At 37.3% G+C, this 22,517-nt stretch overlaps 2 protein-coding genes and 1 long non-coding RNA gene across 3 annotated transcripts; all 3 read right to left on the bottom strand.

Annotated features, from left to right (window-relative positions):
- Positions 1-2,965: 2,965 nt before the first annotated feature.
- LOC116611798 lies at positions 2,966-6,108 on the bottom strand. Its single transcript, XM_048723070.1, has 5 exons — positions 5,573-6,108; positions 5,348-5,448; positions 5,115-5,145; positions 3,929-3,992; positions 2,966-3,631 (listed from the first exon to the last, which is right to left on the bottom strand). The coding sequence occupies exons 1-5, from the start codon at positions 5,838-5,840 to the stop codon at positions 3,562-3,564; spliced, it is 534 nt and encodes a 177-aa protein (XP_048579027.1). The 5' UTR covers positions 5,841-6,108; the 3' UTR covers positions 2,966-3,561.
- Positions 6,109-8,831: 2,723 nt separating this feature from the next.
- LOC116611797 (ATP-dependent DNA helicase PIF1-like) lies at positions 8,832-12,802 on the bottom strand. The gene is made up of 2 exons (XM_048723041.1): positions 10,446-12,802; positions 8,832-10,365 (listed from the first exon to the last, which is right to left on the bottom strand). Exon 1 carries the CDS (start codon positions 12,800-12,802, stop codon positions 11,390-11,392), a length of 1,413 nt encoding a protein of 470 aa, XP_048578998.1. The 3' UTR covers positions 8,832-10,365; positions 10,446-11,389.
- A 6,153-nt stretch (positions 12,803-18,955) lies between these two features.
- Positions 18,956-21,574, bottom strand: LOC116612879. The gene is made up of 2 exons (XR_004294025.2): positions 21,226-21,574; positions 18,956-20,597 (listed from the first exon to the last, which is right to left on the bottom strand). It is a non-coding gene; the product is annotated as an uncharacterized LOC116612879 (long non-coding RNA).
- Positions 21,575-22,517: the final 943 nt, after the last annotated feature.

Genomic DNA, 22,517 nt, shown 5'->3' on the forward strand with positions numbered 1-22,517 from the left:
AACCTCGGCCTGGTTAAGAGGTTTATGCGGCTGACGATCACCTCTTATGTTCGATCTCTTCGATCACCAGCTTAACTGATGCCAGTGAATCTGTCCTCTAGACTTTGCAAACTCATACCTGTACCAATAATCACTAACTCCAAACACAGGCTTCACAACTTTGTCATGATAGGGTACGCATGTCAAAGTAACTTACCACTACATGGGTATTCTCCTGTACAGCTTTGAAACGCGCATTGTTGTCTTCCAGCAGGTTAACCTCCTCCCCTGTTCTATCTAGGACGTACTGCTCAAGAAGTCGTCTCAGTGGAGGGAAATAGAACTCAGCACAACTACCGGTCATGAACAAAGACGGGAGACCATGCCCCTCATTCACCATAAACTGCACCATTGCCCTCAGCTGATGGCGTCTCTGGTCCCAATACTGTGACTTACCTCTGAGGCTTGCCCCAAAGTACATCAGCTTGTTGGCAATTGTATTGTCTCCTCTCGCCATGCGCTCTTGTAAGTCAACAACTGTCATTAAGGGGTCACCTAGTTGCTGGTCAACAAAGTACCTGCTCTGTTCCAGCGCTCGCTTTCTCATTATCATGTTATGCACTACAAATTTCCATACCTTATGCTTGGCGAATCTTCCATCCTGAAACCATAACAGGTGATCAGCCCACTCATGGAGATGTGTTGCCGTTCTAGGTCTATTAATGTGGAAATCACCCTTACCTGTAGGGAACAAGCACGGGAAGGCCATGGTGAAAAAATATGGTGTTGTAAACTCGGACGCTGGGGTCTCATCAGTTGATGGCCACGAATCACCGGTCTCAGGGCACTATTCCTCTGATGTTCATTTTAAGCCTGGTCTCTTCCGTCTTCGTTCTCTTCAGCAATCAACCCATCTACTGCAGACTGGATCATCTCAGCCACATTAACACCTGGCTCTGGAAGAAGTATTCATGAAACTGTAGACTCGTCCATGTCTGTCTCTCCCGCGTCTAACTGTTGTGGTGCTGGACCTTGATCATCCTGGTGATGAACGTCTTCAGCAAACTCCACAGTTCGGATGTCTGGCAGATCCCCATCCAACGGCAAGCTCTCGGTTCGCTCTCTGTCAATGGTTTCATCAGCATATACTGGGTTGTTCTGCTGCAGCCAATACAGTGCACTTTCCACGCGTCTTCGTCTCACTCTGAAGTCTTTGTGGGTGTCTTCCTTACCTTTCCGTCTCACCCGGATAATGTCCACATCTGCAGGCAATCTGGGTAGAATCGTTGCAGGCTCCTGCACAGCTTGGGAAAGGCGATACAATGGCCCTTTGATGCAATACCTCCATGTTTCAGCAAATGAACGTGAACAGTTGGGGCCAGTCTAGCAATCAACATCTGCTCGGCGTCAGTCAAACTTTTCAACTCGTCTGAGGCAAGGCAAGGGTCCATGTTATTTTCCACTGACCAAATTCTTGGCACCTCTTTATCTTTCTTGAACCTGGAGCAGACTCAGATTTTACACCTACGGCACGTGCTTTAACTAGGGGAAATGGCTCTTCTACCAAGGGGGGTGGTTGCACTGGATGAGCCTTAGGGTCTGTAACGTCTTCAATACTTACCTATGTAGTGTAGTCCATCCCTTGCTCAATTACAGGTTCTACATTTTGCTCTTCATCAACGACAAGGTGTGATTCAAATGCTATTTCTGCTACTACTTTGTCAGGTACTACCTCTGCAAATGATTTTGGACATGGTAAGTCGTGTTTGTGTATAGGAGTGACATAGCTGAACTAGTGTACATAAAACTTGATAATACCATATTAAAAAAAATACTCAACATTTGTATATCAAACAAAATTGTAGGGGAATGAAAAAGTATAAGTTATCTTTCAATTACAATTTTATAATTAATACTTACCTGACACTGTACAAATATCTTGTCTGCAAGAAGGTTCACCACCATTATCACATGATTCAACTGCGTTATGGATATCACTATGGTTTTCTGAAATAAAAAGAATGAAAAAATCATGTAAGTTATAGTTAAAGTCAAACAAGCAATAACCCCCCCCCCCCCCCCCCCAAAAAAAAAATACTTTTTAAGGAAGCAATTGTGGTTGGTGTCCCCTGGGCATGCTCTGAATGTGAGAGTCTTTTTAACATAGAAATGCAAGTCACTATCCTGGTTTTGTCCATGTGAATTGAGGGGACCCTCGGTGTGCTATGGAAAACTCAAAACAGGGGGGAGGAATCTCTTTGGGTCTGTCTCTTGTAAATTCTGTTCAAACATAGCCTGGAGTCAATGGTTGTATCTATTGTTTCTGAAAAAAAAAATGCTTGTATGGTGTCATATTTGTGCAGGAAATGATTTGAAATTATTATCCTGATAATGATTTGTGCTAGCTTCTTGAAAGTATGGTACCCTTACTGAAAAAAATATAATTCCTGTAAATACCTGCTTCTATAGACATGTCCTGGCTTGTTTCTGTGCTTGTACAACTCATCAAACCCATCTCTTCCCCATGTGGCTGTACTACAATTTGAATGCATAGTTGAAAAAGTTAAAATTAGTACATTATTGTACTGATTCATCAATATTTGTGAATTTATTGAGTTCTTATTATGAATCTTATAAATTACATCTGCACTTTTTATGAAAGCTAGGTTGTCCTAAATACTCTCATCAACTCTCATTTGCATGATCAAATGGCCAAAACTCTCATAAAAAATAATATTGAATTTGAACATGCTCACAGATGAGAGTCTATTATGAGATTTGATTGGAGTGTGTACAGGGGTTAAATCTCATCAATGAGTAGGTACTCATATGCATTTGATTGGGATTTCATCCCTTATGATAATATAGCAAAGTGCTTGTTCATATGCCTACATATACATCAACACCCCACAAAGTACAATCTAGTATCAGCATGTACATAAGGTCCGGTCCATTTTGACTACCAAACTCAATCATGTTTTTTTTCTTACCTGCACATGCTTGGCCGGCTGAGTTGCTCTCCTCTCTAACTTCAGTGTTTCTACAGCCAAATCCTAGTAAATACCACAATACACATCTTTTCGAAAAAAAGACGATAACAAGTAAATGAAGTCTCATTTAGTAGCAAAACTTCTGATGATTCGCAAAGTTGTTTACAATTTTTCAGGCACACGGTGACAGCTAAATGTCAAATCATTTGAGAGAAGTGAAAACTGATTGGCTGGTAAGGGATCCCATAAAATACTGTTAGCCGTGATTGGTCCACTTCTTACTTTGGCAGTGGAACTCGACAAAACTTTTTAGCACCCTAGCATAAGGCAACCCACAGGATAGCCGTGGTCGCCTAAAAATGGATTTGTGATCCCAGAAGCGCCATTTCTTGACCATATCAGGGTTTTGGAGGCATGCATGTATTATTATTTATTACTTCCTGTTCTAGCTATGAGGACAAAAGTCCTTCCACCAAACGGACTGTTTCTTGAAAAGTATCTATACTATAATTGTTGTCCTCAACTGAGGTGCCTACAAGTCGTTGCAGTTGTTGAATCATTTCAGGATCAAGAGGACATCTTGTTTCAGGAACTACAACTTGATGTTCATTAGCACTTCCCACAGGTCCATCCCAATCAACACCATAATAGGTGAAGTCTTCCTGTTCCAAAAAAAAAAATTATTGATAGATTGATATGAAACTTATAGTGAGCATTTAGAACAATTTTAATAACCCCTTCCCAGACATGCCCAGAGTCACCATTTTTTTAAATACAATGTGTCGGGACACATAACAGGACTAAAAATGCAACTGTGCATACTTAGCCTATAATCTGATGTCAAACGCAAGTACTTCTAAATCTGAACTGCAGTATTGTATTGCACACAATTGATTTCCTGAGCCTTTTTGAATTTACAAGGAATCTCAAGATCTAGCACATATGGTTTATATACACACCTACTTCCTTTATTTGATACCTGACTGAAATCCACCCTCATAGAGAAAACATCTGGATTTCCAGCTAAAAAAATATTTATTGATGATGTCATTTCCCCAGTTATCAGATAAGCTGGTTGACTGGATAGTAATTATGCAAATACATCTATTTATGATTATAGCACAAACAGGATGCTTTAAAAATACATACATTTACAACATTAGTATCTGATAAATTGATCGCTATCTGATCTCTGGACAAATGATGTCATAACTAAGGAATTTTTCAGCCCAAAATGCAGATATTTTCTCTTCAGAGTGTAGATTTTTTTATCGGACCCTCAAATAAAGAAGCTGCTTTCACAAGCTAGAAGAAACTGCAATCACATCAAGAAATTTTTGTACAAATTTACCTGTTCTTGACTCCTGGGCTCCGAAAGCATTGTTCGAGACAATCCCTCAATCCACAACTGGAAAGGCGATTTATTTCCTACTGTTCTCATACTAATACTGCCACGTCACGTCGTCTTTTCACCACCAAGATCACGTCGTACACGAGATGGCAACCCATATTCTTCCACAGATTTTACAAAGCATTGTAAAACAATGGCAGTGTCTGATGCTCGCAGGTAAACAGGCATTCTGGAATACCCATCGATGCCACCATGCACAACAATCTTCCATAATATGTGAAAGACAGCATTTTGCTTGGCAATGACATCATTTGTCCAGAGATCAGATAGTGATCAATTTATCAGATCAAGGAGGCAGCGTGATTGGCTGAAGTAAAGAATGATATAATAATGGCGTATGTTGTAACATATCATTAACACAGTCCAACATCTATTAAGCGAGTTTAAATCCCCGACATTAAATAACAACCGTTACAATATAAACATCAGTAGCAACCATGTTAACCCTGACATGAGCGCTCTTTCCAAATGTTAAACCCGGGACTTTCCACCGAATCACACACCACGACACAAGGGTAAAAACAGATATATTCGGTATCAGTCGTCTTGCATACAACTCTCTTCGAAATCCGTAATTGTCCAGTTACACAATAGCGCGATCAAATATCAGATTACTCTATCCGGCGATACTTACTTAAGCATACACCTTATTACTACTAAGTTTTGCGAAATGTGAATTTAGCATTCTAGACCGACCGCAGTTGTTAAAAAGCAGATGAATTGAACATGCTCACCTAGGGTAGACGATGCAAGCTTCCTGTCCGTCTGCAACGAGAAATGTTTAGCTCAGTTTTACGTTCGCTCGCGTCGTGTCGATTCCAAAAATTCAAAACATGCCGCCGCCATTTTTAAAAGAAAGAATGGGGAGGGAGGCCTGGGTACTAGTACCGAGTTTCTTCGCGACGCGCTGACACCACTTCGACGCGACGCGCAAATTATTGATTAAGCATATTTTCGACGGACTTACCTTTAAATAATCCAGATACCTTTCGAGTAACCGTGTTCTTAAAAATAGATCTGGGCTGATGTCTTTGTAATGAAGCGTGTCTCTACAGAACCCAAGATAACCTAGGGGGGGAGGGAATATAAGTCGTCACAAGTTGTTGTCATGGTAACAGCTAGCAGCAAGGTGCTAAATCTGACTCTAAAAGAACGCTTACGCATGAAACTCACGAGACAAAATAAAACTTACATAGAATTCTCTCATTTGCCTTCGTCCAGGTCGAGGGAGAAATGGGCGACCCTTTTCTTTCCAAATTAATGTCTTTGGTGAAAAAAACCTTAACATCTCTTAAAAGCTTAGCCATCTCCGTTGTGAGTTCAGCGATCGGTATGGCATATTTTCGCGAATGCACTTTTTTTTGCTGTGTCGTCTGTTGAGGCCTGCGGGTCAGTAGCGGTGCTTTTATCGGCGGGCACGTGATTCTCCATTTCTCCACTGTCATCTGTAATACTGTCATACTGGACCAAGCCCGCGGCCTGCGCCATCGTGTGCACTAAGACGGCTCGCGAACAAGTGTGACTTGACCATGACGCGCGCGTCCTTGACAATAGATAATGCATATTCCCATGAATATGATAGATATGGTCAGATATGATGTTGATTTCTCGTCATTGGGCAATCACACTGAATAAGGTAAGGGTTTGGTGCTGTTGACCGCGATGTATGGTTTAAAACACTAGACGAACGCGCTTCAATGAAGCAATAATCAGAGATCCTAGCGTGAAGGTTAGATCGAGACGATTTTGCGGTAGTGCACACGTGAATCCGACTTTGATTTCACCTTGACAACGCGTCGTTTTTAGCGTGTCCTGTGAAGTGTCTCCCGAGATGCCTTACGGTCTTATTGTTCTCACTGTGTGGGGGGGTTGCCTGTGGTGGTGACGTCATCACTTCAATGAAGCAATAATCAAAGATCCTAGCGTGAAGGTTAGATCGAGACGATCTTGCGGTAGTGCACACGTGAAGCCGACTTTGATTTCACCTTGTCAACGCGTCGTTTTTAGCGTGGCCTGTGAAGTGTCTCCCGAGATGCCTTACGGTCTTACTGTTCTCACTGTGGGGGGGGGGGGGGGTTGCCTGTGGTGGTGACGTCATCACTTCAATGAAGCAATAATCAGAGACCCTAGCGTGAAGGGAGAAGGTTAGATCGAGACTGGTCGGGGGGTAGGTATAAGTCTGGCTTATACACGGGTAAATCCGTTTTTGCTAATATCTCCCAAACAGAAATAGCTATCATCACCAGACTTGGCAGCTACAACATTGACATAGGTCCGCAGATTATTTTCGAGTATGTTGCCATGGCAACCAATTTAAGGAGGTTTGGGTGGGGCCCTATTGTTTTTTTCAGATGATACAATCACTGTATTTTTGCTCCACCTTTGTAATGGATAGTCTCTAGATTCAAAGAATGGCCTATCAATACTCTGATATTCGAGCTTCTTGACAAACATGTTTATTCATCTGAGAGATTATTTGTACATGTAATAATAATAATAATAATAATAATAATAATAATAATAATAATAATAATAATAATAATAAGGTAAGGATTATCACTTTTTCTTCCAGGTAACCAAACAGAATGCATCCTCATCAAATCACTATCCACAGTCCTTCACAGTATGTTATCAGTTGTTCCCTAAGACCGCCCTGTGTATTTTTTTCAATGATGTGGTCAATTTGTAGAGGCCGGGAGAGTTTTTAATCTCTTTCACTTGGACGGGAACTAAGGCATCTAAGCTTTCTATCCAGCTGGCTTCATCGTAGTGAAAAGCGTACAGGCCTTTTTCCGCAGTGGCCTTGAACCACAGTAGCGAAGCCTTTCTACCGGGCATGAGGTTCTGAATTCTAGCTAGCAGAATGTTCGGATTTGCCAGAGTGCTGCCTTCTACTGTGAGAGCAACCCAGCTACCTTTATCAAGCCCTGCATTTCTGTCGGACGGCTGAGCTGATAGTGACTCGATTGTATTTTCTGCTAATTCTGAAGCAAGGCTGACAGCCAAACTCTTCTTTTCGCTGGAATTTGTACGGTCATAGGTGAGTTGAGCTTGCTTCCTTGTGTGTCTCAAGGCCGACGCCAAACTGTCTTTCATTGCGTCGGTGCACTGGCTGATAAAACAAAAGAAAGAAAGTCCTGGTTGTGAATTTTGCTTGCGGTGTGTAATTACTAATAGTTCTAAGTTATCATTACAGAATCGTTTTATTCGTGAAGAAAATGGCTGATAAACACAGCATGGTGCCGTCCAGAGTCTTGTGGGGGAGTGAGTGATAATAGTCTGCAATTTCATCTACTTAGCATGGAATTCTCACCTGTCCCCATAACAATAAGTCACGAAGGAGCTTCTCAGAAGGTGCAAGTTGACACTCACTCCTGTTAGGTGGTAAAAGACAGACTTCATGTGGGTTGAGAATGCGGGACCACTAAAGGGTTTTCCTTTATCTGTCTAAAAACAAAAAGAAGTAAAGAATCACTCATCAATTCAATATCAATTCAAATGCAATGTTTTTTTCCATGTAACCCCCCCTCCCCCCCTCCCCCCAAATTAGGGGGCTATAAAATGACCCCACAAAGGGATAGTAGTTGTTTTAAATGCTTTCATAGTCACCCTATGTAGGATTGTTAGATGTTCAAAATATTAATTCACCACCAAAACTAACCCTTCCTAGGATTGTAATGAGAGTATAACCTTTCCTGGGATGAGTGATGATGTACAAAATGTCTTGTTGGGGTGAGACAATTGGTTGAGATAACTTATCAAAGATGACTATTTCGCTGGATTACTTTAGAAAGATAATTCGCAACCTTATAAGAATTAGGGTTAGGGTTAGGTTCTATCCAAAAATCACTAGTTCCAAGAAGATCAGTGAGCCCTTTGAAGAAATATAATTGGAAACTGAAGTCATAACTTACCAGGAGAAGAAAATTGTTGGTTGTGCCATCGTCAGAGGCGTCGAGAAGAATATCTCTGTATTTGTCCAGATATTCCCTTATGATGACGTTCAATCTGTGATCTTCCTGAAAGTGAAAAAAAAAGTCAGCTAATATATGAAAACAGTAGTAGCACACATAAAATTCCATTTGTGATAAGAAGAAGATTAAATGGTTACTTTATTATAGTTTAAACAAATAATCGTGTTTTCCCATATGCTGTTGTCACGCAATCTACAAGCACATGTCAAAATAAAGGATAAATCACAAATGAAAGACTTACTGGCAAATTTGTGACATCAACCCCATGAGAGCCATATGTCGATTCCAAAAATAGGCAGTCAAAGACTGCATGTGACTCAAGGTATAATGCATAAGAAACGTAAAGAGTAGAGACTTTAGTGTAGGTCTTAGCATAGTGAATTGTTTCTGAAGAAGTTAGAATTTACAGTGTAAGCATAAGAAACAGAAAGATGTGAAAAATTAGGTTGTGTGGCTAAACACCATAAAAATGTTCAATTTTGCAAAATATAAACATTTTATTTCCACTTCAATATAAATATATAACGTGAATACAATTTTTGTGGCTTTTCAAAAATATTGATATAGTTATAATATGAACAGTAACATCTTATATAAAAATATATTCAATAAAATCCCTTTAAAATAATATTTGTCTGTACTTTCACTCTATTTTGTAATATAATTGTGAAATGTTTGTTGATTATATCATGGATGGTCTTGGTTGACCAATAACTAGATTTTGGCTTATACAATATGATCAATATGAGTTGAATATCAGCAAGACCATTGTACACAGTCATCTAGATACAATATGAACAAGAACAATAATGCTGGTTCCAGTTTTACAACTAAACGAACTCTAAATTTAACTTTTTTGAATGAATTTCTCTGTATTATACAAGAAAAGCAGAGAATATCAGACTTATGCCTGTAGTTCAACAAAAACTCAAAATATGCAAATAAATGTTTTTCTGTAGTGTTTATACCTTCGACGTGTTTTGAGGTCTAAAAGAGAACCTGATGAATGACAGAGGTTGAATTATCCACAATAAGTTGCTTAGTTCCAGCAGTTAAGAAAAGCTTGTTCAGTTCTTTAGGTGATAAGTCATCTATTCTAGTGTCGCCTTTGTTGATGGAGATGAGAAAACTTTGCAGGCCATCATTAAAGCATGTGTACATCTGCATTTTGCCATCAGTTTTCTTGACAGTTAAGTTGCAAACCAGTTTTGTTTGGCATTCTGAAAAGAGCATAGTTGTTTGGCAAGTTGGCAGGGGACATGTTATCATGTCATCTTCACTATCATCTTGATTTAGCGTGGTGTTGCATACAACACAAGAGTTTGCTGCTTTCACATTGGCACCGATAAACCGTCCCTCGATAATATTTTCAGCAAATTGCTCAGATGTTAAGTTTATGTCATGGATTTGTCGATCAGCTGGTTCAATTGATGTTGAAGTATTTGTAGATAGATATTTAACGTCATCAAATACTCTGATTCTAACATTCTTAAATGTGTACGTTTTTCCACATTCTACTCTGTCAATGAGGTCTTCCCAGAGAGTGAGTTTTATTGTGCTCATCACCAATGATACAGTCTGATTTCTTTAGCTGTTGACCTTGTTTAATGATCAATTGATTTTCGTGATTCTTTGTTACCACCTTAGCAACAATGTCAACTGCCTTGTATTCTGGCGCTGATAACGCTTCTTGCACCGTCACAATAGATGAGACAACTTGGGAGTTATATGAGAATTCTGGCGCTGCTGATGTTATCTTTGATTTTTTCGTCATTCTGAACTCTTCAGAGGTACTGGTGCTAGCCATTCTTTTGGTGGCTGTGATTTTTATTGGTGATTTATTTTGGTATGGTTCAAGGAGATTTTTTCTTAGCTGTGGGTCATAGCACACGGCACGGACCTTTTCAGCTTCTCCAGTTTGGACAAGACAGTCAAAGTATGGTTTTCTGTTTTTTTTTTTTCGCATGCTTAACAGGACTTAGGCTATGAACAAAACCCTCTAGTTGAACATCTGAAAGAATAGAACTTATTTTAGTCATTGCAAACACATTGTTTATTATGCTTTACAAAACAAAGAAATATATATCTTACCTGGTGAGTCGTCAGCTTTGTCAGCTTTGTTGAGTTGTTGTTGTCTGCAATTAAAAGGAGATGTTATGTAATAATATTAGCAAAGAGTACAAAGATATTACCTAAGATAAGATGGAAACGAAAAATAGAAATGAAATTAAGATACAAGTACTTACGGGTTTGTTGTAGGAGTGCTCATGTTGGTATTCTGTAATGAAATAAAGTGTATCTAAACAATTGCACTATTGAGTGTATTTAACTGTGTTTCTAATACATAATATTTATAATAAGTACCTAATTATTCAGAATACCGGTAGTCTTATAAGAACATAATCAGTATGTGCTAATGTTAAATAAACTAGTGTGTAATGTAAATTGTTTTACTGTTTAACTGTATTTATAGACTCCATTATCAAATTTTGCCTTTAGTTAATGAAGCTGTTTATCAATACACAAATGGCTTTATGATCAGAAAAATATGTCTCCAAAATCTGAAAGCTTGTTTGCACTTCAGGTAAATTAGTGTAGATGTGGTCAATACAGGTTTTACTGTCTGTTGTACTACATGAAACTAGCTGTCTATAACAATTTTGTGTTATAAAAAAGTTATAAAGTGATGCACGGCGTGATTCACTGAACCAGTTCACATTGAAATCACAAATAAAAATGTTAATTTGTTTTGGTAGAGAGTCTAGTGTCTCTTTCATAGCATTACATAATTCTGTTATTGATACTGTTGGTGAGCTGTATACTCCCACTATTGTAATATGAGGTATGATCATAAACCTCAAAATAGTTATTTCTACACCATGTATATTACTACAAAATGGATATCCTGGGTAATAGTCAAGACGGCTATACACTGCTGTACCTCCATATGGCCTTACATTTTGTCTTGGTGTACCATCATTTCTGAACAATGTATAGTTTTTATCATCTAATAGATATGAATCATCATTTTCATGCTAAAAAAATCTTGTTTCTGAAAAAATATTTACATCAGTGCTTGAGTAATTTAAGTCATGACGTATGTCATCTATATGCTTGTGCAATGATCTTGCATTGAGAAAACAGATTTTAATACTAGCTTGAGGTGCTTCATATATGGGACTAACAGAAAGTGACAGTTTTCCTTCAGTTCTCAATCGATGCATTTCAGTTTGGACGTCAGTATTAACAGCTATTTTGCTTTCACATAAGTCAGTTATATATAGACCATCTATAGTTGTTACTCTACTTAATCCTACATAATGTATATGAGGAATGGCTCTTTTGGTTTCAAAATTTACTACAATTCTACTTTCAGTATCACCCTGTGATCTATGTATTGTTTTAGCAGCAGCAGGTCTAAGTGGAAATTGTTTTCTCATCACGTGTACAGATCTTGTTCTACCTACAGCAAATTGAGTGCTAATAGGTTTGATTGGTGTCCATGTTGGTTCAATATCATTGACATATAGCTGTCTATTATCATGCCTGGTTTTTTGACCAACATCAGCATGATCAAACTGTACCCATATAATACCTGATGGTTTGTCTGTTTTATGTATTTGCATAAATTTTATGACACTACCAGCACCATTGGTCATACCATCATCATTTCTAGTGTTTAGTGATATCTCTGTTCTTTCACCAATTGCCAAATGCAAAACAGAATGCAGTTGTTTTGTTTTTCTAGGATCTTTAGGTATTTGCTTTAATATTTTGTCTCTAAGTTCTTCCGAATCTGTTCCAATGACAGTGTCATGTGCTTTAATAGAGTATTTTGGACCCTGAAGAGCATTATGAGCTTTATAGTTGAAGTCATTGACTTTAGCATTTTGAATAAATAAATGAGGTGCATCTTTGGGATACTGAGCACTAGTGTGGTTAAGAATTCTTTCCTTTAATTTGATTATATCCTCTTTAGTATGATTTCCCTCTCTTAATCTATTCAATAATTCAGCAAAGTCTTTGCTTTCCCTCTGTCGCATGATTTCTTTAAGTTCAAACATTTTGAAAAGTTCTTGCCATACATTAGGTGCAAGAACACCATATTCATCATTATCCATATCTTTAAATATATAACCATCCATTACAGGTTGTAATTGAAACAAATCTCCTATAGCAACAATACTAACACCGCCAAATGGTAGCGAGCTGCCTTTGATGTCTTTAAGTCTATTATTGAATTGGACATTAAACATAGTATTACCAACCATAGATATTTCATCTACAAATATAAACTTAAGTCCACCTATTTGACATCTTAATGTATTAAGCCTACTTGAATCAAGTTTCTTATAGTTCTTTAATGACTGACAGGCTGGTACTGCTAAAGCACTATGAATGGTATTGCCCTTTATATTATATGCTGCTTTCCCTGTGGGTGCTAACATAAGTATTTTTGTTTCAGCAAAATTAACGCCAGGTCAGGTGTTATAATATTTCAAAGCAGCTTGGTATAAGGCTTTAGTGACATGTGATTTACCCACACCTGCACCACCACTTAGAAAGCAGTAAAATGCCTCACCAGAAGTTTTTATTAAATGTAGTACATGATAGAAAAATTCTTTTTGCTCTTTATTCAACGTCTGTACCATACATCTATATTCATCATCTGGCAGTTCATTCATAATAAGTGTTTCAGTATTATTAACTGATGGTATTCCTAAATCATCTGATAGATTATAGTTTCCAGTGAAGTCAGGATGTAAGTCTTGATCACCTTCAGCTCGGTCTTGTTGTTCAAGATTTTGAGTACAAGGTGCTATCTCATCAAATCTATCCTCTAATCTATTCATGTCTTGTTGTATTTCATTAAAGTCCTCATTGCAAACTGCATATTGTTTCATTTGTTCATTGATGACATTGGCAAGTAACATATAGCGTTCTTCATAAGATGAAAATGTACCAAGAATATCAGTTTCTTCATTTCGCCATGGAGTAAATAGCATTAGAAGTTCACGATAATGTTTTTCCGGCTCAGCTTCCTTATTAAACCACACACTTCTAATTATCCTAGCCTTTGCTCGTTTTTTAGTTTTGCTACGTGGTGTTTTCTGAGCTTCTGTATCATCATCATCATTTATATTATCATCAACAAAATTCTCTAACGGAAGACCATCAACATCAACTTGATTAGTTTGTTTTACATAAGGCTTTCCAGCACAATCATACCATGCTGCCCAGTCTGCAAGTGTGATATTTTCTAGTTTTAGAGGGCGCTTTGAATATCTTTTGAGTAAACCACTGGTATAGATTTCTTCAGAGTCATCATCCATTTCATTAATATTATCCATTGGTTTTAATAGGTCAACTCTTTCATTAGGTGGTGATGTATTTATAAATATTATCTGTCTAGATGATTTTCTCATTGGAAGCTGTAACACAATGTACACTGCTTCTTGTGCACTTATCTCAACATTATTGAGGAACTTACTTCCAATATCCCTTACTTGTTGTTTTATTGTTTTATTACCTTGCCTAGCTTCAGTACATGCCTCTCTTAAAAGTTCACTCATGCCTTTCTGGCCTTTTGATATATAATTCACTATGTACACAGCACATGCATAGACATCTAAGACAAACTGTATATCCATGTTAGCTCTCCATGCAGAGAGACAATCAGGGTTGTAATTATTTATGCGTAATTCATTGGGATTTCTTTTCAGAAACACAGTAGGTGTGTTAATCGATGAACTTACAGCAAGTAAATAGTTTTGTTTAGTGATATTAAGGTTCACGAGTAACTGGTCAAATGTAATATCTTCACTTCTTTGCTTTCATCTAGATACACTTGAATTGCCTTCCAATTATCTCTATATATTTTTATTTCCTTTTCGGGTGTATCCTCATCTAGAGGATATATTATCATAGTTTGCTTCATTGGTGGCTGTGGATAGTTAAATCTACATTTGCTACTTCTATTTTTACGGCATGTATGCGAATGTCTATGTACCTGTCTATTAACCAAGACTAGTAAATCAGCATTGTCTACTGGCTTTTGGCAAGTTATTATCTTATCAATAAATGATGTGACATCTTCATCACTATCTATTTGAAATTGTGGTGCATCTTCAAGCCACATCAGCATATGTATATGAGGAGACCCTCTTTGCTGATATTCTACACGGTAAAACCAGTCAGATATTTTACCTAAAGGTTGAGCAGAACTGAACAAGAAGTTTGTTAAAAATTGATTAACTTGATAATCAAAGTGTCTTGCACATGTCTCAGGGTCACTCTGAATTAAGCGACACCTGTCATCTCAATTAAAATTGTCTATTTGTTCATCAGTGTATTCCTTATTGTCTACAAGCTGACCAAGTATTCTAAGTAGGTGCATCCATTGTGTTTCAGCTGATGAGAAACTACAAAATAGTGTAGCAGGACGTAACTGCCTAATCATTGCAAACAGATCTTTTTTAGCTTTTTCAAAGTATGGAGGTGAACCTCTCAATGCATTTAAAAATTTGTATCCATCATCATGACGAATCAATCTGTCTATTGATCCTTGCTGTTTAAGTTGTCCAGCAGTAATATTTTTGTTGTTTCCCTTACATTTTCTCAGAGCTATATGTGATTTTCCTAAGAGAATTTTCATTTGCAACTTTTTTGTTTTGTAAAATATATTTTCAATGCACACTGCAGCTCGTCTGTCAGACCGTCTCAACTCTGATTTACATATATCACTATAGTTAATATCGACTAATCTTTGTTTATTGTCAATTCGTGGTTGTCCAAGAAATATTCCAGGGTATGCTAACTCTTCACAATATTTGTCTCTAAAAACACTTAATGGTCTATTCCCTTCACCTGGAGCAATATTTAATATGTTTTGCCTTTCATTATCTTCTAAAAAGTCAGTTGCTGTAAACATAGTATCAGTAACACCAGCAATTGTTTCTGCTTCATCTTCATGTGATTCATTTTGGTCTAGCCCTTCAGAATCAATATCATTGTCATCAGTTTCATCTATTGCATCTGACTGTACCTTCTCATTAATTTCATCATTATCAGCTCTGTTGTATTGATTGATCCAGTCATTATTCAGTACTATACCTTCATCTCTATATAAACTACTATGTGTTATAAGCCAATTTGCTGCTTGAAGTACTTTATATTGTCTTACATTTAGTGACAGTGCAGAACTCTTATATTTCAGCATCCGCTTTAAATTAACTTTAATTGTAGCAGTTTGATTTTGCAATCGTGGTAATATATTAACTGCATTAGTTACATCAGCAGGTACATTAACAATATTTCCATGTATCTTAAGCTGTCTCCCCCTAGGTGCCTGCATTAATTTTTGAAATGCAATTCTTGGAGCTAATAATCTACATTCTAGTTCATTGAGATCAAAGAAATCTGGTTTATCTGGAAATGCCATACCATTCGCTACAGCACATGGTGGGACTTTATTTTTTTGCAAATAATTAGAGCATGTTCTACAAACCCATTCTTTGTTACCAACACTTATCATATTTGATAGATATTTCACAACATCAGGATTTGATTGTCTCAGCTTAGTAGTACTACTCACACTATGTTTATACCATAGTTGATCACAACATATACAAATATACAGAGGGCCTTGGTTTACTATTTCATGGAACCGCTTTATTGCAAATTCAATGGATGAGTTAGCTCTATATTTTCTTTGGTATTCATTACGCTTTGATTTCTTTTCCGGTGATGCATTCATTTCTCTATTTTTTCTTTGGTATTCATTTCTCTTTGATTTTTTTCTGGTGATGCATTCATTTCTCTATATTTTCTTAGGTATTCATTACACTTTAATTTCTTTTCTGGTGATGAATTAATTTCTCTATATTTTCTTAGGTATTCATTACACTTTAATTTCTTTTCTGGTGATACATTCATTTCTCTATAATTTCTTTGGTATTCATTTCTCTTTGATTTTTTTTCTGGTGAAGTATTATTTTGTTTGGATTGCCTGTATTCCTTCATGTATTGCCTAATGTAGGTAGCCCTGTCTTGCTTTTTTGTTTCATTTGAATTAGAACTTTTGCTTGTACTTGCTTGCTTTCTTTTTTCTGGACGACTCGAAATTGTATTTTCCCTGTCAATATTGTTCGAACTTTGTTGATGTGAAACAGAACATGTTGATACGTAGTGCACTTGACCAATATGTCCTATGTATATTGTTCTAATATTATTTATTATTGTATTTGCTGGCTCAACTAATGTGACTTCCCTAATATTTGAATCTGATTCTATAATATGAATCTTTAAACTCATTGCATCAGCAACAGCCTGTATTATAATATGATTGGCCCATGTTCCTTGTAGAGACATATTAGGTAAATACTGTGACCAAGATGAATCTGATACTTTCAATAAATCGTTCAGGATTGTCCTTTAAATATCTCACTCCTAAAGCTCTAATTTCTGCATGTTTATTTGAATTACCATATAGCTGATGTGATACTGATTTGAAAAAGCAATCACCTCCTCCACCAACATCTAGTGGTGTTAAACCATGTCGAAGCATTCGGTATCTTAACGTAAAGTCACCATTACTATATAAACATATATCTTCAATATTATTATTATCAGTTACAGGACCAGGATTCAATTCAATGTCCCCAGACAATAAAAGAGTTTGTTTACATCCATTATACCTCACTGATGTTTTACAAGTTGCTCTAAAAAGGAGCTATAGAAACTATTAAGTCTGTTAATGTATTTCAATTTCCAATAGTTATAGTTTGTAGCAATTCTGTAAAAAACAGATGAAACAGGTGTGCCCTTAATAATCATCTTTTTGTGTCTTTTTCTTAACTTTCTATATCTGAGCAATCTCATAACTTTTTTTAGGGATATTCTAGATGGTTCTCTATCTCTACATTTGTGATTTAGTTGCTTTGAACATATTCGAGAATGTCTATGATTTTCTATACACTTGGAGATCTTGATAGATGGACAAGATGCATGTTTCTTATTATCATGTTTGTTTTCAATACTAGGCATAGTTTTCTCAAATGCATTTGTTATACTGTTATTACTAGTTTTTGAGGTGAATTCGTCAACAAGATTACTTCGATCATTATAGACAGTGCTAAAAATGTGATTTGTTTGCCCTGTTTTATCCGACAAATACAGCAACATGTACACAGGTATCCCGAAAATACTTTTGTTCACAAATTGGTTTCCACAATATTTGCCATTATAGTGCCTTTCAGTCACATTGCTGTGATTATTAGTTTCCCGAAGGAAATTTTCAGTGTGCCGAAGCACAGTTAAGATCACATTGCTGTGATTACTAGTTCCCCGAAGGGAATATTCAGTGTGCCGAAGCACATTTTGAGCCCCATTTCTGGGTTTGTTTGCTTCCCGAAGGAATTCTATGCTCTCCCGAAGGAGATTTTGAGCCCCATTTCTGGGTTTATTGGTTCCCCGAAGGGAATTGAGGGACACCATACGGCCATAAGGACTGGTCTTGTGTAATAAGGCAAGCGATGCAATCGAGTTTTTGTTGGCAAACAAACCACATAAAGCACCCCAAAATCTGAAATATTCTTTAGAAATACCAACATGACAAATGCATAAAAGGTTGTGCCTAGTACTAAACACAAAAGGGATAGAATACATTGTAAAAGAAGTATTAAATCAACTCACCTTCACAAGAGCTCGTGAAATCAAACGAGAAGTGCGAAGAGAAAGCACATGTTTGACTCCAATCATTTTTTGCTCGTGGACTATAATTCAAAACAACGTCGTAATCCGAAATCAATCCGATCCCTCTTCGCCAGCGACATCTACGACGACGATCACGTGTTCGATGAATGACCGCTAGGAACGCCTGCTTCAAGTGAAATTCTATTGTTTACAACTCTTTCTTTCACTCACTCAAACCGATGGCATAGTGACGAGAGGCCCCATAAGGCCTTTCGTCACAAAAACGCATCCTTCTACCCCCTGAAAACCTTACCGGCGCAAATGAGAAAAATATATATATTTCAAGTGTCTGGCTCGCATGTATCGTAACAAAATATAAAAAGAGATAAACCCATTCTTAAAAATGATTTAAAACTAATGACAGTATAGAGCACTTGGAAAATAACATCGAAAAGACTTAGTCCCGGCAATTTCTTTGCCTGATCCTTTCAAAGTTTGTGTGATTTCAAGTAAAAATAAGTATAGATTGAGAGGGATATCTTTATTTGCGGAGAAATAAACCTCTATTCGGTTATCAGAACTAGACTTAACATACAGTGTTCATATTGTTTATTAAAAATACTTGTTTACGTTGTACAAAAACAACTAACTCACCTTGAATATCGAGAACACCAAAACCTCCACAAGTCGAAAAGTATGAGTTTTATTTCCCGCGAAACGAGCCACGGCGCGGTTCCCCTTTTCTACCATTAATCCGCGAAAGTTAAAGGGACAACCCATAAAATCAAAAGCATGGATGTACCACTAAATTACATATTTGTTTGCTGCCTTCACTGACTTTTCATTTTCGTAGCGATCATTGTTAGTTGCAGTCTAGTCAATAGATTTTTTTACGATTTATTTTTTTATTATTTTACAAACTTAAACTTTCGTTACAAAAATATATTTCATAAAGGTTGACAATCGTAAAATTAACTATCTAGTGCTTGAATTCCGGTATGGATAGATTCATTAAAGAATTCTCATTAACCTGGAATACAAAACAAGCAAAGAGTTTTGCTCTTTATTGTCTTCTAAGACCAGGGAGGGTGAATCGTCGCCATGTTGAATTTTGAAATTTAAGTAGAGTGCGGAAATTATCCGATTACACATTAATAGCTGCCACTACTACATTGCTATCAAGCATTTCTGAGCTCCCAAATAACTGCTGCTTCAAAATAAACACCCGATGCAACCAATAGTCCAGTCATGTACGCTTGAGTCACACCAGCCCGACATGGTGTTGACCCCATGACCGTGGACCGCTAGCAGCCGACCCGCGCGGGTCTGAGTATAAGCAACGGCCAGGCTAGCAACAGCCCCATAGCTTGGTCATGTACGCTTGAATCGGGCCGGCCGCTTGAGGCGCCGATTCCACGACCGGGACGCGCTAACGACTAACCCCTCGTGGGGATCACATGCACATAGGCGTTCTCCGCTTGTCCCTAGGGGCAAACTGAGCGGGGAGGGGACTGCCAGAGACCCTGGGTGCGCATGGGTCCCACCGTCTCTGTTTTAACTTCGGCTAAATTGCATTTAGCCACATAAATCACGTTTCACGATAAACTGCTTCAAACAATGGAGAGCACAGATCATGATTCACGCTGATTAAATTTCGCCATATACGAATCATGGCGAAGGAAGCAATCACGGATCACGAATTTCAATTTGTATTTTCACGATTAACAAAAAATGCTGTTCACGGATCACGAAAATAACCCTTACCGCCCCTGAATACTAAATAATTTGACATTTTGAAATTTTTGCTTTCCATTTTTATGAGATTTATTTTGCAAACATAATTTTTCTATGCTTCTTGTGCAAGGAAGTTTTGGATCTCTTGTTTTATAATTGCTTCTGATTTGTTAACTTCTAAACATGGCCTGGTTGATGTAGTTGCACAGTGATTCTATTTTACAGACTATTAGTAACATGTTAACTGTGAAATAAGTTGCAAATGGCAAAAGTTACAAATGCAACTGATACCGCTGCAATTTCCAGCCCTGCAATGCACCCATATTTAATCCAAAATTAAAATTTGAATTTCTAGCAAAATTAGAAGAGTAATAGCAGGAGCCAATCATTTGTGCAAACGAATTGTGGTACCAAAATCTGAGAACCAGACATCTCCTAGAATTGGTAATTTACACTCATTGTAACAGTGGGCTCCTTCTATTATCCTAAAAACAAACTGTCTATGGAAAGGTTATTTGCAGAAATAGGTCAATGGTACAAACAATGTATTGAAGGACTCCTGACTAAGCCTGTTAGATTATAACACTGTTAGATTATATAAATGGCATTTACTTAAATAAAAAACAATCATTTGTTGCATTATTAACCACACCTACCTACAAGTATTACTCTACTGGTTTGTGACATTGTTAACAAAGGACTTATCACTGGGTTCATTTAAAGGGTCTAATCTTTGTCCTTTTCCTCCATCACATGAAGCTTTCACTGTGTTAAGACGTATGGCCTAAGAAACTCAGATTTTTCTGCAATCACCACCTTTGAATTAATAAAGATATATATATAATATTGAGTTGCATTGTAAATGCCATATCATAACACTGATTAGGGCAAAAAAGAATTTTCTGAATTTTATTACAATGCTAGCTGTACGTGAATGTGCCTTCTCTATGCTAGTTATGCTCTCTACTTTGGTGCTGTTACACCAAAAGCGAGCCATAATAACAATATAAATTGTTTTCATTGTTCACGGCATTTGTTTTTTTTTACGTGCAAAGTAAGCAAAAATATCTATTTATGCTTTCATATTTTTTTAGCAAACACAGTTTTTGGAGACAAAGGGGAGGGGTATAGAATACCGGACATGGAATTAGAACATTATTTCAGTAAGTAAGCTACCAGGCGCAAAAACACTACGAAGACAACGTATAAGCTTAACTTTTAGTTTTTAATGCAACTATTAACCAGAAAACATATAAAGACATTCAATGAGGGATAGAGGTTTGATTTTAGAAAAGAAAAGCTTATCGAAAAGAAACGTGTTCTAAAAACTAAACAGAAGCCTTTATGAAAAAACACAAAATGGCGATTTATATATAGTAGACAGTCCTCATCAGCTGATTCAAATATCTACTTCCGAATAGACCAAGCAAATTGAGGTAAATACCTTTAGCTCATTCTTGAGTGTTCAGGTCACAAATAAGGTCTTGAGGCTTGATTGACTGCAAGTTTGAAGTTTACACGGGTCTCAACGCGACGCTAATGTACAACACAGCGAAATTTTCCGTAATCATTCCGAGTTTAACACGACTTTTCACAATAACTTGATAGAAAATAAAGCTATGGTGAAATTTACAGTAATAGAATCGCGAATCTGGCATTTTCCACTGCACAAATAACATGGATCTGAGAGGTGGAATGACAAAATCCAAGATGGTGACCATGACAGAGTTTGCAGTGTAGAGCTGTGCATTCCTTCTGCGGTAACTAGGCCAGCGGTGACGAAATGAGGCCTGAGTAAGGTCGCAGCAAGTACACTAAAAAAATACACACACAATGGTGCATGGACTTCCTGGGCATTGCACAATAATGTACGTTGTTAGGAAAGACGACGAAAAAAAAAACAGTTGCATTTTACAACTGGGCTACCACAGGTATCCCAGTAAATAGGCCAGAGGCAAAGTGACAAACAAATGCAATACAGTGTATTCTGTTGTGTAGGTCACTTCGACATCATCTTCTATTGTTGTTGTTTTTTAAGTCCAAACCTTTTAGATTGATCTGGTCGATACTTTATATAATATATCTCCCAAATGGTATGTGTGGTTCTTTCTGGACCCTATAAAACGCGCGAAAAACTCAAATCTGTTAAATTGAGGTATTTTGGTCAACCTTCGGAAAAAGGCCATGTACTGGAAGGTCCGGGTCCAGTCATTTATGACGTAGATCGAGATGTCAATCCAATTACATGAGAAAATATATGCTCGCGCTTAAGTGGTTCCGTCTCCATGTCTTCTTGGTTATTGCTTAAGATCTTTATATGGTTACACGTTACTTGTTTTTTAGGATTTTTTAACTTCAGGAAACAAATCTGCAAAGTTTAGCAGTCTATGATTTGTTTTTGCATTGTGTGCGTGCGCTGCATGCGCAATCAAGAATGGCGACATTCTCACGAGCGTGCGCTATTTTTGAAGCTTACAACAAATAAACCATTTCTTTTTTCGCATATAATTCTCAGCTTTAGATTTTTTATTGCTTCATTGTGGGGAGCATTGCAATAGAAAGTACTTCGCCAATATCTGGTGGAATTGCCGTCACTGAATTTCAACGGATTTAAGGAAAATACTTAGATTTAGATTTTCCTGACAAAACTTTTCAAATTTTCAAAGCGCTGTAGACAATTAGAATTTCAATCAAATTCAATTCCCTTTTCAGAATTTGAAAGTTCATCTTTGCTTT

This window comes from Nematostella vectensis, chromosome 2 (genome assembly GCF_932526225.1).
Source record: "Nematostella vectensis chromosome 2, jaNemVect1.1, whole genome shotgun sequence".
Taxonomy (NCBI): Eukaryota; Metazoa; Cnidaria; class Anthozoa; order Actiniaria; family Edwardsiidae; genus Nematostella; species Nematostella vectensis.

Bases quoted from the DNA above. Each gene is read 5' to 3' on its own strand.
- LOC116611798 (XM_048723070.1), bottom strand. From the start codon at position 5,840: ATGACAGTATTACAGATGACAGTGGAGAAATGGAGAATCACGTGCCCG. The intron at 5,146-5,347 runs GTAAGTCCGTCG...TTCTCGTTGCAG, and splicing joins GGTATCTGGATTATTTAAAG to ACGGACAGGAAGCTTGCATC. The intron at 3,993-5,114 runs GTGAGCATGTTC...ATATTTTTTTAG, and splicing joins GCTTGCATCGTCTACCCTAG to CTGGAAATCCAGATGTTTTC.
- LOC116611797 (XM_048723041.1), bottom strand. From the start codon at position 12,802: ATGTTAGCACCCACAGGGAAAGCAGCATATAATATAAAGGGCAATACC.